The 14,471-nt window shown below is 36.8% G+C and overlaps 1 protein-coding gene across 11 annotated transcripts; it reads left to right on the forward strand.

Moving 5' to 3' along the window:
* The first annotated feature begins 3,717 nt into the window (after positions 1-3,717).
* On the forward strand, positions 3,718-13,767 carry LOC110719557. Of its 11 annotated transcripts, none has more exons than XM_021898520.1 (6): positions 3,718-4,442; positions 6,252-6,314; positions 6,392-6,517; positions 6,627-8,154; positions 8,407-9,025; positions 9,190-13,767. In XM_021898520.1, exons 3-6 carry the CDS (start codon positions 6,494-6,496, stop codon positions 10,838-10,840), a joined length of 3,822 nt encoding a protein of 1,273 aa, XP_021754212.1. In that variant the 5' UTR covers positions 3,718-4,442; positions 6,252-6,314; positions 6,392-6,493; the 3' UTR covers positions 10,841-13,767. The 11 variants fall into 11 exon arrangements, 8 of the variants coding, with proteins under 8 accessions (XP_021754212.1, XP_021754213.1, XP_021754206.1 ...); XM_021898521.1 differs by having other exon boundaries at positions 3,718-4,433; XR_002511133.1 differs by having other exon boundaries at positions 3,718-6,517; positions 9,190-13,059; positions 13,165-13,767.
* The last annotated feature ends 704 nt before the right edge of the window (positions 13,768-14,471 follow it).

Consider the following 14,471-nt stretch of genomic DNA (forward strand, 5'->3'; position numbering starts at 1 on the left):
CATTCACCTCATATCTCTACCTTTTAAAAAATAGTGTGCGAACATTTATATCCTTTAAAATGTTTGCTTACTTGTACTTATATGCCTTCATTGATGTTTAATGTCTCTTCAAACTCTTGTGGATATTATGCGCACATTTATACCATAAAAATATTTGTTTACATATTTTTCCTCACTAATGTTAATGTCAACTACTAAATTTGTGATACAAGGCTAAGTTGAAACAATTCTTCAGACATAACTAGCTATGACACAAGCATCGCACGTGTTAGGCCCTACTCTTTAGAGCTACTCTGCCTGCTCTGCTCTGCCTACTCTGCTTAAAACTAATAATTAATAATAATAATGATAATAATAATAATAATTAATATATAATATCAATTGATAATAATAACTAATATTTAATGGTAATAATTAATATTTTATATTATTTAACACATTTTTTAATGCTATAAAAAGAGTAAAAAAATCTAAGAAAATCATTATAATAATAATAATAATAATAATAATAATCTGCTCTGCCCTGCTCTGCTGAAATATGCTATGCTTTGCCCATAAGCTCAAAAGAACAGGGCCTTAATCTCCTTAATACTCTAAATAAAATTACTCCTTACATCCGATATTACTATGAAAATTTTGCGGAATGTGAAACGTAACTTTAGAAAACTACTCTTTTAAACTCACATTAGTTCGAAAAATTATTAGTAGTTTCAAACTAATATATATTTGTATTCTTTAAAAGTCACATTGATTTGTACTTCTTATTAACTTTAATAAGAAGTACAAATCAATGGGAGTTAGCATGCTTTTTGTTGAACTTAACTTACTAGCTAGCTATATTTAGCTTATTTCGATTGAATTTAAATTACTTTCTACTTCAATTAAATTATTTATACTTAATATTATAATTGAAGGTGAAGATAATGTGACCAAAGTGCTCAAGTTTTTTGGGATGATAAATTTAGAAAATATACAAATTATTAAATACATAAGGAGTCCTTACCGGCCATGAGAGTAAGGGATAGTTCAGTTGGTTAGAGCTTCCCTCCCGTACCTAACAATTCTTTTGATTGATTTTCATAACCCGTCCTTATAGTTCTCTAAACACCAAAAAAAAAAAGTCCTTGCAATGTATTTAACCAAATTTTAAGCATTTAATGCAAGATAAATATTGAGTGAGGTGGCAAGAAGAAAAAAAGAAAATAATGACATTATTTAAGAGGTGAGAAGGCGAAACAAGATAGGGTGAAAGAGAAAGGTAAGATCTTTGTTAGGGTGGCTATAGATTGAGGGGATAGGGTTGGAAGCGACACTGAGTCACTGATACCAATGAGAAGAGATAATAAACGAGGTTAAGTGATGAAGAGTTGAAGACAGTGGGTTTATGAGGTGGTGGTGCGATGATGGTTGACACAACATTGGTGATGTAAATGGTTGGTAGAGGGATAAATCAGTCGTTGGACAATCACCTTAAACCAAACAATATTTATACCTAAACCAACCTAAGACAAATCTAGGGTAAGTAGAGGATCGTATCCACAGGGAATGGGTATGAGTACACCAAGATTATGAAACGATTGTAATCTAGTTCGGTCACAAATTGGGGGTTTTGATTAATTAACTACTATGGAGACAAACACTAGGGGGAAAATGGGAATTGACACCAACCAAACCAATGGATCAAAACAATAGGCAAGCATGAACACAAATTGGGTGATAGAAAGGGCACTCAAAATTGCCTTCTTTCGAAGCCACAACACTAAACATTCCTAAACCAAACTCAACTAACAAGATAGGCCAACCAAGTCTTAATAATAGGAAGTATACTACTAACTCGGGTTTGTCTTTCGATCGGTCCAAGATAGCATTAAAGAACAAGTAATTGAGATTTCTCACCTAATTATCGCAACTAAGACTACTACATCATCCATACAAGGAACCATAATAAGATAGAAATTCGGTTTAATCATACAAGAAAAGGTTCACAACCAAACTTCATCTTTCAATGCAAGCATAGAAATGAATACATGAGCAATAAGTGGTCATCCAATTACACATGCAATTAACTAATTCTTTAGCAATCAAACATCAACCCAAAATGAACATGCAAGCACAAATATCGATCAATCCATGGCTTGGTTGAGTCTTCACCCAACCCCTAGCTAATAGACTACTCACTAAACATGGGGAAGAACAACATAGCTACAAGTTCTAATTCTAACATTAATCTAACAAGTTGAGAAGAGTGATATAATCTAAGTTGATTGAACATGCAACAAAAAATAATCAAGATTAAGAGAGAAATTAACAAAATAAAGCAATTAAAAACTGAAAATAAAGAGCAAGAGGTAGAGGAAAGATATTACCAATGAAGCTTCAAAGTTGAGAAATTATTGAAATTGAGAATACAAACTTCAATTAATCTACTCCAATGATTGAGTTTGAGTGAAACTAAACTAATTAATGAGAGTTTAGAGAGCTAACTAAGAAATAAGGGTCTAAGAAAAACTAAAGGAAAGAATATCCGTACAAATGAAGCCAAGGGTGGTATTTATACCCCCAAAAATTACATCATAGAATCCGTCAAAATCGGCTTTGGAATAGGAGGAGCGCCCGCTCCTTCTCATAGGAGCACCCACTCCCTAGGCTAGAGCGCCCGCTCCTGGTCTACCTGCGTGCCCGCTCCTTACAGGTTGCATGCCCGCTCTTCCAAGGGAATAGAGAGAGACAGATTGTGGCGCTTGGGTTAGGAGTGCCCTCTCCTCAGTTGGTGCGTGCCTTATTAAAGAGTCTTCATGCTTGTGCTATATGAATCAATTCTTGTTGCATCTACAAACACGAACACACACATAAAAAGGAACGGGAATGCCAAAGGCTACAATCATGCACTAAAGGGGATTAAAAAGGATTAAAGAGGGGAAAATGACTACAAAATCGTGTTAAAAATACCATGATAAGTGGACAAATAGAACACTTATCAATGGTGTTAATTATATGTAGAGTAAAACCTTTTCATTTACTATATATATTACGCAATTTCAATGAACATTATGTACCATGTCGTTTGTATTACATTGACATAATATTTGAAGCTAGTGATGATACAAGTAATGTCTAATGTCCGAACTCCTTATTATTTTAACCTTAAACGTTTCTCCAAGCACGTATGTCAATCACTTTGACCAATAATAATATCCTTAATTATTAATAAGGAAGAATTATAACAATCGAATATTAAAAACTATTGACTGAGACAATTCTAGCATGTACACCCACGAGACTATATTTAGAGTAATGCATAATAACTGACATCAGTCAAAGTGAATCAAGTGAAAAATGCAAAAAGTCAAAATATTTCATTTAAAAAATGGAGGGACTATATGAAACTTAATGCAATTTTCATTAGTTTTTTCCAGAGATCATTTAAAACGCCTTTACTTCCCTAAATAACAATTTCTTCTCTTTTCAATAAAACCGTTATCTTTCCTTAAAAATGATGAGCAAAAAAGATAGCGATTTGACGATTTTTATGTAAACAACCACAGTAATTTTTTTTTCTAAAATATTGACAGTAACACTCACTATTAAATTCACGTCCATGGTATTTTAAGATTTGTAAGTATCATAGTCATAGTTATAAGATTAATAAAAAACTTATTCAAGATAGACTTATATACACTCACCACAGAATACTACCAACCATAATAATAAAGTAAAATCATACAAATATAAAGCCCAATAATTGAATATCCATTTACACCTCAATATTTCTCAATCCAAAATCTCAACCCTAGATCTAAAATAGAGCATAAAAGTCAAATAAAGAACAAAGGGTAAAACAGGAAAAAAAAAACGAAGAAAAGGGTTTCGTTAGAAATTCAGAAGAATAAATACGTGGTGATGCTGCAGTAGCCTTCACTTCCACCACCAAAGCAGCCAACAGAAAAAAAAAAAAAAAAAAAAAAAGTAAAGGCAAAAAAACTCTTCTCGAGGATTTTGAGGAGAGAGAAAGTGAAGAAGAAGACGACACAGTCACACCCTCAAAGAAGCTCAACATTGAAGATGAACTAAGAATTATTTCTCTATTTTTCTGCTATTTTTTCTTTGTTGATTTTGGAAAAGGTTCGATTTTCAGAGGAGAGAGAATGAGTGGAATGATGAATTTTGCACCGATGAAGCAGCAGAATCTCAGAAAAACCCTATTTATTGCCGCCATCTTTAATGGAGAATAGAAGATTTTTTGTTGTTTATTGATGATTGAAAGGACTGAAGTTTATGGTTTATCGATGTTGATGATGATGAAGAAGAATTTCTGGAACTATTTTAGTTTAATTCAGTGAAAAAAAAATAAATTAATCGTTTTTTTTTTGGAAGATCTATTGAATCGAGTGGTTAAGGTGAAGATCGAGTGATATTTTCGATTGAATCTGAAGGTATTGAAAGTAAGTTGTGTTTGATTTATGTTATAGTTGATATTTCTGCTGTTTTTGGTTTGTTGTGAGGGTTTTTGCGATTGTTGGAATGAATCTATCTTCATTGATTGCGTTGAAGTTATTGGATGATGGCGGTTACTAAGCAAATGAGTGTACAGTATGTGTGAGTGTGTGATGATTGATGGAATTTATAAATGTTGGTCAACTTGAAGCGATATAACCCTAGTTTTTTTGGCAGATTGGGAGATTATTAGATGAGATTATGAGATTAATTGTTGAAGCTGCTATAATTTGGAGTTGCTATTGTTGTTTTAAAGTGAAGTGCATTTTTGCTGAGCGAATGGATTTGATTTATGGTTTATGTGCTTGTTTTTAGCGTGGTTTCGTTGTGAGGACTGTCGAGACCGTTTAATTTATGCTGCTTGTGCTTGTTTAGCGTGATTTGGTTGTGAGGACCGTCGAAATCATTTAATCTGTGCTGCCTGTGGTTATTGTTAGCATGATATGGTTGTGAGGACTGTCGAAACCGTTTAATTTGTGCTGTCTGCGTAATTTAGCATGATTTGGTTATGAGGAACGTCGAAACCGTTTAATCTATGCTGACTGTGCTTGATTTAGCATGGTTTGGTTATGAAGGGTGTCGAAACCATTTAATCTATACTGACTGTGCTTGATTTAGCATGATTTGGTTATGAGGGTGTCGAAACCAATTAATCTATGCTGACTGTGCTTGACTTAGCATGATTTGCTTATGAAGGGTGTTGAAACTGTTAAATCTGTGTTTGTCTGTGCTTGTTTTAGCAATGTTGATATGCATATGGTGGCGGTCGATAGTATATAATCTATGTTACTTATGCTTGTATTAGTACTCTTTTGATTTGCTTGAGGTTCTGTGAAATGTTGGAAGACTCCTTGCTGGAATTAGGTTTAGCCATTGATGTATTACCTATCATAAATGAGATTAATTATCGAGGTCCTGCCTAAATTATGCTTATATGTTGGATTCGAAGTAAAAGTTTGAATGATTTGTGTTTTTTTCCCACTATGTGTTCCCTTGTGATTTTGTTTGGTCATGTAGAAAGACGACAATAGGTTTTCTGGGGGGATGATAATTGATGATTTACTTTTATTGTTTTGGTCTGATAAAATCTTAATTGTTTTCTTCTCTGATCTGTTTTTTAGGCTTGAATTACATGGCTGCATAAAATCTGGACCTCTTACAGAAAGTTTATCATTATATGTATGTGTGATTACGGTCATGTGAGTTTCTGGTGGATCTTTGTTACTTTGTATTTCTATACTTCTTTGCTGCTTGAAAGCTGTAGTGTAAGAGAAGTATGGTATTTCCTCTGTTTGACGAAAAAACAAATTATCTTCTGTGTTTATGTTTATGCAGTTATTAGTGATTTCTTTCTTCTTGGAACCTGTGTGTTTTATGGCATCAATTATGTCTACTGTGAGTGCTAAGTGTGGCCATGTTCCCTCAACCTTAAGATACACTGGTGATGATGCCCACATATCCTCGTGCTCGGTGCTTGTTTTCCTGTAATGATGAATGATTAATCTGCTTGGTGTAATAACTTTATATCTAATAAAATAAAATTATATGCATTTGGGTGTACATGTTTTGTGTTTTCTCTTGCTTGGATTTCTGATCGTCACCTAAAACATTTTTGTCATGTACCTAGCATCAATTTTGATATTTTAAAGCAGTCTCTCTCAAAATATTTTGTGGCTATGACTGGTTAGTAAGTTATATGAAGGTAAATGAATCGACATCTAAATGGTATGCAAATTGCACCATTTGCATGTCTGCAGATTTCTTTTCTGTGCATCGGGAATTTTCTCGTGCTGTTTGGACCAGGACCATTGTCTAAACAGGTTGCATAGATGTCTCTGTCAATAAAGTAGTCTAGTCTTTGTATATATGCTCATAGTCTAATTAATTCTGTCTGAAGGTTTTAGAAGGTAGTCGGAGTGCATCAAGACTTGCCCGAAAGACAGTATCTTAAAGCATAAAGGATTATAATTTATTTTCCTTTGCAAGTTTAGTGTTCAAAATGCCTGTATCTGAGACTGAAAAGGTATATCGTGATTTTTTTTATTCCACAGAGTTAATATTAATAATTTTATTAACCCTCGAATATATTTGGAAACTCCTCCCTAAATCTCCTGTTATCTTCTATTTGGCAGCATGGAGTACTAGCATCAGGCTGTCGCTTTAGTAATAAGGCAGAGCATGTACCTATCAAAAAGAGAAGATTCTTGTTAAGGTCCCCGTCACCACCGCCAGTTTACGACTCTCCATGTGCGGAGGAGATTGCAGATCAAACAAGAAGTCAAGATGTTTCAATCAAACTTTTACCTTTGCAATCTTCAACTTCTGACATTAGTTCGAGCCAGATTGTTGAGAATAAAAATCGGGTTGATGCTAAGAAAACTGACAATTCTAACAAAAGCTTCGGTGAAGATGAAGATTTCTCTGGTATATCAATACTTGCAGCTGCTGCCTGCAGTAGCAGTTTGGGAAGAGATTGTGGTTATGCGGAGGATGGTTCAGGCATTGAAGAGTCTTCTGTGCTGGAGCGAGCGCGGGAAGTTTCTATTTATGCTGTAGCACCTTCATTATCTAAGGGTTTATCAAAGGAAGATGTTATTAATTCGTCTGAAATATCAAGTGGAGCAACATCATCCTGTATATCCACAGAGCCAATTGTAGAGCTTGCATCTATCTCTACCACTGTAAATTCATCTCAAAATGTTGTTGCTGTTGGAAAAATGAAGGATGTTTCCTTGGGCTTTTCTGCGGATGTTTCCTGCAGCAAAGATGAAGATGAAGGGAAGGACCAGAGACAATCTTCCCGAGATGTTAGGTTGCATTGGGACTTGAATGTTGTGATGGATGCTTGGGAGCAGCCTTTTGACGATCCAGGAGTTCAAAATGTTGTTGCTCATGACATTTCTCAAGATGCTGGAAAAGTCGACCACAATGACAATATGGAATTGAAAGCCCATGATTCACGAGAAAATTTGGAAACTTTACATGCTGCAAAAAGCTGCCTACTCCCTGGTGAACAGAGATCACCGGCAAATCAAAGTTCAGTTGATATTAAGGACAATTATAATATAGATTCTTGCCTCAATCTGAAGCAGCCTCAATGCGTAGGCGAGAAGCCTCTTTCAACCAACTCCAATCTTAACTTGGATGTTGTGAAGTGTATGGTTGAAGACTCTAAAAGCATGCACCATGATGAAAATGTTGATCCCACTATTGGATTAGTTGCTGCTGCCCCTGATCAGACTGCTCAATTGTCAGCTTCTTATACTGTAAATGAGGTTGATGATCCTTCTGTGAAGAGTTTAGATTTGAATGACAATAGTGTAAGCTATGAGCCAGTAATTGAGGGGTTAAAAACAGACGGTGGTGTGTCTTCCCGTCAGTTGCAGAATTTTGGAAATGCTTGTGCTTCAGATGCTATATTTGGCGCTGTGTCTGCTGATAGTTATATTAGTTTGTGTGTGTCATCAAGCTCAAAGGTTAAACAAAATGTCACTGTTCCAGAGGATTTGGAGACACCTAAGAATTTTCATCATGAAGAAAAACCTCTAATAGAGAATGCTGACCTGAAAACAGTAGAGCATCAAGAGCATGCTGAAGTTGCTGTATCAGATGATAATGCCCCTGTTCACACTGAGGCATCCAACTCTGTGCCTAAAAGATGTGAGCTTCCGGTAGCTTTAGATACTAAGTTGCAGGATTTTAATTATATTCAGGATGGAAATATAGTTAGTAATAATGAAACCATAAAGAATCCCTCTGAAAATTGCTCGGTAACACTCATGGATTCATGTGATTTCTCCATCCATGAGACTTGCAAAATTAACTTGGATAATTGTTCTAATTATTCTGACAATACTGATTATGAAGATTCTCTTAAACATAGTAATGATGTTGGTGTTCAATGTTATCCAGTTTTGGTGGTTGGCACTGATGCTAATGGTGAGCTCCAGGAGGGTTATGATTCCCAATATGAAGATGGGGAGCTCAGGGAGTCAAGTGGACGTGCTTGGGAAGAATATGATGCTGGTGATAGAGAAGCTGAAAATATAGACTATATTTCGAACTACAGAGAAACGTATATGGCCAATTCAAGTGAGGACCACGTCTCTGAGTCTGGACAAGTTGAAGATAGAAAGAGCGGGAGACTGGGAACTGCTGCTGCCGTCGCTTTTCATGATTGTAAAAATGATAATGAGGTTTTTAAAGTATCTTCTGAAGCAGTTGGGAATGATAGTGAACATGTTGAAGTTAACCAAATAAAATCAAGTCATGCTGGAGAGAAAACGGAAATAATTCTGCGAAAAGAACTGCTTGAGAGTAGCAAGAGCTTTTCAGATATGGGAAATCAAGGCATAGATGATATCGGGAGAAAGAATAGAATGCCTAGTCATATTGATGGACCGCTAGATCCCCAAGATGAAACTAGAGTGGAACCAAAAGCATTCAGAAGGGGCTTGCAGTCTCAGATTGAAGGTCCAATTTCTCGTGATCATGCATATAGGGAGGAGCGTTTCAAGAAAATGGAGAATAGGTATCAGTGTTATGTTGGTTATATGTGCGCTTTACAGTGACTGCTTGCTCTTCCCTCCTACCCTTTCCCCTTTTGTTTCCCTTTGTTGTACTCCTTATATTTCCTCGTATTAGGGGATTACTTCTAGCTTTCTTGGATCTAATATGTTGATGTCTTTTTGATAGATTTGAGCCTGGCTCCATGAGATCGTTTGAGAGGCCGCGATATTCATTTCACAGTCAAGGTAGAGGACGCCAAGGTGGTAGGTGGGATGGTTCATCAGACAATCGTAGAAGTTTCAGGCGTTACTCACCTATTATCCATGGACATTCAAAACTCGATGTTGATGCTAGTGTGGAGAGAGACGACCATGGATGTGTTGGCACTCAAGATGATGCATCATATTCTCAACAACTTCCAAAAAGTCGAACTGGTGCTGATGGAGAGCCTTGTGCTGGATTTCACTCGCGTTATAATACCGATAGGAAGTTTAGCCCTGATAGAGCTGGAGGCTTTGGTCGGGGAAGATCCTTCAGGTGTGGCCCTTTTTCTGAAAGCAGGGGAGGCAGGGGAAGGTTTAGTGGGCCTTCTCCAGATGAATCATTCCAGTCCTCCTTAAAATACCGTCGTCCTTTGTCCCGCAGAGAGAGAAGTATTTCTCCATTTGGTGGTAGAGGGCAGTCAAATATACATCACTCTCGCAGGAAGTCTCCATCTCGATCAAGAAGTCGGTCTCCTGTCATTTGGAATTCTCCAAGGAGAAGACTGGGGGCTGGAAATGGTGGTAATACCTTCTTTAGGCACCGAAGTAGATCTCCAAATTTTAGGCCTGAGGCCAGAATGCAAAGACTAAGGTCACCACAGCAACAACCTGGCTCCGGGCCTGACCATGCAGGTGGTTTTAGGTCAATTTCAAGAAACCATGGATCTCCTCCGCGTAACCGATGGAGTTCTGCTCGGAAGGATGAACCAGGTCATTTTAGGGAGCTAGGTTACAAGCAGCGGAACTCTGCTCCAGATAGATCACCAGGGAGAATTCGCTTGAGGGATGACAGAGGTACCGCAATAGATTCCCCACGAAACCTGAAGCCTGATGGGTATTATAGAATTTCAGATAGGATTCCAGATGATGTTGGTAGAGGAGTTAGATATGAGGAGAATTTTGGAGAAAGAAGGAAACAATATAATCTCCTTCGTCCTGCGAGGCGTAACTTTGATGATGGCATGGCAAATAAAATGCATCAGGATATTAATGATAGTTTTTCCATGACTAATGGTTTTCGGGATAGAGATGTTTCAAGTTTTCAGGACAGAGGGTTAAGGGGTATAGACAGCCGCATTGGCGATGGTACAAGGAGGTTTAGAGGGGAAAATCATTCTGTCATATATGAAAGAGATGGAAAATTTAATCCTAATTCAAAGCAATTTGGGGTTGATGTCATGGATCCATCACATAATTCTAAGTCTGAGGAACAATATCGACCCAATTATGCTGGAAGATTTTCTGACACCAATGGATCCAATAGAGGATGTCGATATGAGAACTATCAAGACAGGCGAAAACACTATGGTCAGCCTAATATCATGAGGCGCACCGATAATGAGGATCCAGAAAAGAGATTGAATCATGATGAAACTTTCCAGGATACTCCAGAGTTTGGTAGCAGGGTTACAAGGGATTGTGATGGACGAATTGGAAGTTTATCCGCAAGCTTCAGGGAAGATGAGGAGCCAGTTGTGTGTGGACAAGAGGATAAACTTGATGACAACCCACTGTCTGTTGGTGTGCAGAATTGTGGTGGTGATGATGCTACAAAGGGAGTTGTTCCTTCGTAGCTTTGACCTGTGGTTTTGTTCTTCGTTCGGTATCCAAAGATCACTGGAAATTATTTAATCTCTTTTTTTATCTTCTTGATGTTATCCCGACAGGATAGATAATGCCTGCAAATTTTTGTTGGGGTGCTTTTTATTAGTCTACATTGGCCCTTGACAAAAAGTTAGGTGGGTCTAGGAATTTTTTTGAATCCAGATACCATTTTCTCATTGAATGTGATCTTTATCTTGGCATTTTCTGGACATGTAACTCTTGACATTATTGTTGTAGGGTTGAATCAATGAGATTTTTTGGGGCTCATCTTGATTTTCATTTTCCTGATTTCTGATTGCTTTTTTTTTTTCTTCCTTATGAATTTACTGCTGTCAAAGATGACTGGGGCTTGGGCAAGATCAAACTTAGCAAGAAGTCCATCACACGTGTTCTCTTCAGAGATATTATACATTGATCAGTTGTTCAGAAATGCTATATAGTGCTTTTTGTTATTATTTTCATTGCCAGGTGATGTTGAGCGTAGGTGTTGATGAGTTGAAATAGGGCAGTGACAGCCTTTTATAGGGCTTTATGGCTGCTGTTATCAGTCGGATTTTAGCCATTACAGGACTTATTTTCTTATCATGGCTTAAGGCATGTTGCTTATCTGGCACAAATATGCAATATTGAGAAAATCGCAGTTGGTGTTTTGGGCAGTGCATTTATTCATATTTTGAGCTTATGATGTGTATAGCTGGCTATCAAAAGTTCCACAAAGAACTTGGGGTCTTGCATGTTGCCTGTCTGCTGATGTTTGCAAAGCTATCACTTTTATTGTCATTCCTGGCAAGGTATCCCTCTGCTTAAATGCTTGAAGGAATTTATGTCAGTTGCTATGTATGAATTACACTTGTGAGACTAGGAAGCTTGTACATTGCTGTGAACCCAAAGGCTAATGGGCTGCCGTGTGAAGAATAACATCATATATACACTTTGTTGCCTGAGATCAGTGTGGAATAAAGGTGAGAGCTCTGTTCTTTGTTATTTTTACTTTTATCACTTAATACCCTTTGGTTTGTCTAATATCTGGAACTTTGCAACACCTGATGGTGAAAAGCTAAATCCTAATTGCTTCTGATACTGTCAGCTGTATTGTTAGTATTGAGCATGAAGAGGTGTGTTGAAGTAAAAAAAAAAAAATAGCTATACTGGATTCTCAACCAACCAATCATCTATAAGCTGCTCACCTGCTCAATGAGCTGAATAGCATTTCTAGATGAAGTTTGTAACAGGTTTCAGAAAACCTCGCCAGCTCTAAGTTCTACTAATACAGGTATGTAGCTTCATTCCGTACTCTGGTAATTCTTGTGAACAGTCATAGTTGGCTGATTAGGTATTATGTTTCTATTGAAAACTCTGGTTACACCTTCTGTAAGAGTGTCCTAAATTCCTAAACAAAGGTTGATGAAGGTGTACACAATTGCACGAGTGCTCTTCTGTTTTCGAGAAATCTGTTTGGATTCTGTGTTTGTTTGTTGGTTGTGCATATTATTTGTCCTAGAATGGCTTCAGTATGTTGAGAGAAATGTATGCTTTACAAAATTTTGCAAGAAATTAACAGTTGATATCGGAGGTTGCCAGGTTAGTTGACAGATTTATTTGCTGTGAATCTGTGATTCCTGAGTGATTTCTCTGTTTCTTCAGTTTTCAGAAAAATGGATGTCGATAATATGAAGGGAGTTTATCTACTTTGCCTCATTTATCACCTTTAATATATGTCATGTAGATCTGTGGTTGTTTGTTCTATACCATCGAGTTCTTCATCAGCTCGACTTGCTAGTTATATAAACCCGAAGATTGGAATTATTTGGTGTTTTAAAGGCAGGCCTTTGATTTTCTCTGGTTCGTACTTCCTATTATAAACAGCCTTTCTCTGAAATTTTTGAAGGATATTGTGGATATTGTCCACACACATGGAAAGAAAACCAACCACATATATACAAGCGGAATGTGTAAATTTTGGTGCCTCAGATGAAGCAAACCGTAGTATATAGTACAGACACCAAGGTCACTTCAAGACTGCTGAATGCTGATGTTGAACAATGCAGAGAAACATCCTGAATCTGAAAATTTTAACCAACGGTGTTTATATTCATCTGAAGTGGGTTTGATCAAACAGTGGTATCAAGGAGTTTGAGAGAGCTTTAGAATGTCACACGTCCTAATCAAGGACTTTGATTGCATTTAGGTTTGGAAGTTTGTTTATATTATCCATGTTTTTTTATTATAGGTAGTTTTCCAGTATGTTTTCGTGGCATGTTGGATCTTGAATAAAGCTCTTTCCATGTGACAGGTACGGAGTAATTCCCTCAACATTGGGTGGACTTGTTTTTGTTTTTATGACAGGCCACAAATTGCAAGGATTGAAGAGGAACTTCTCTAATGAGTGAAGCCAAAAGCATTAAAGTTGCAATGAAGAAATTCATAAATTCTTTCAAAAATGTCAACCAGTTTAGATGCAAAAGTTAGAAGGCTATGAAGACTTGGATTTAATTTCGGAGAAATTCTTCAGATTTAAAGTATCGAAAAGTTTTGGTCCCATGGCTTAATGATGGAACAGAAGGTATATTTTAGCATGAGGATTGAAAACAATGGCACCAGCTGGTATTTGGACCATATCAGGCATTTCATACAAATAACGCTGTCCGTAACGGTACAGTTAGTATGTTATTAGCCTCAATCTTGAATGCACTAGAGCTCTCAAGGACATTGGTAGATAGCGATACACCTCTCTTTAGCATTGTACATTTGGTACATTTTCTTCTGGTGTAGTGAGTTTTTTCCTATTTTGATGAAAGGTTCAGGTTGATCAGCTACTATACCTTTTACAATTAATTCTGGATTCCAACCAGATATACCGTGCCTCTTAGCTTTTGCTGCTTAGGCATTTCTTCGAGTCATCTCTTATACGGACAAAGAATTGACAGATATGAGCGGATCTATAGTTCTATACAGCAACATGACAGCCAAAATGTTCAGTCTCTAATGCTCACTCTCCTATTCTACGTACATTGTGGGTTCACCAGGAGAATTTAGTTGTTGCAATTGAGAATGAGAGCGTAAGCTTTATGACAACAATACTAAGACAAAATTTGGAATTTACTGGCTCTTGTGGAACTGAGTCTCGAGTTAATTTTAAGTCGCAAACATCTAGCAAAAGCCTTAAATGTTCATCCTTTGTTTATACACAATTAAAACTCTATACGTAAATTTATGAATTCTACAACCACGATATCAAATTAAACTCGAAGATGCGTAAAACAGAACACGAAGATAATTTGACATGTAAGTTTGTATACGGCATGACTTGTGTTAATGTATTCATGGCAATACAACTCTTATCTCCAAATAGATGGCTACTATGTGACAGATTTGTATTTCTATAGAACATATTATAATATTGTATTATCATAATCAGTTAAACCGCTATTCATTAATGCAATCGGGTTGTTAGAGTTTAGCCTTCCGCTGAGTAGAGGAGAGAATTGATTGCAGAGGTTAAATATGTTGCACTGTACGTATATCAGCCTCATCTTTTGAACCTTGCATAATGGCTACTGGGTCTTCCTTCAGGATTCTCATTGGAATCTAGCACGGAAT

Source organism: Chenopodium quinoa, unplaced genomic scaffold (assembly GCF_001683475.1).
Source record: "Chenopodium quinoa cultivar QQ74 unplaced genomic scaffold, ASM168347v1, whole genome shotgun sequence".
NCBI classification, from domain to species: Eukaryota; Viridiplantae; Streptophyta; class Magnoliopsida; order Caryophyllales; family Amaranthaceae; genus Chenopodium; species Chenopodium quinoa.

Coding starts and splice junctions, on each gene's coding strand:
- LOC110719557 (XM_021898513.1), top strand. CDS start 6,494: ATGCCTGTATCTGAGACTGAAAAG. Junction 6,518..6,626: donor CTGTATCTGAGACTGAAAAG/GTATATCGTGAT, acceptor TCTATTTGGCAG/CATGGAGTACTAGCATCAGG. Junction 8,155..8,406: donor CAACTCTGTGCCTAAAAGAT/GTGAGCTTCCGG, acceptor AATGTTATCCAG/TTTTGGTGGTTGGCACTGAT.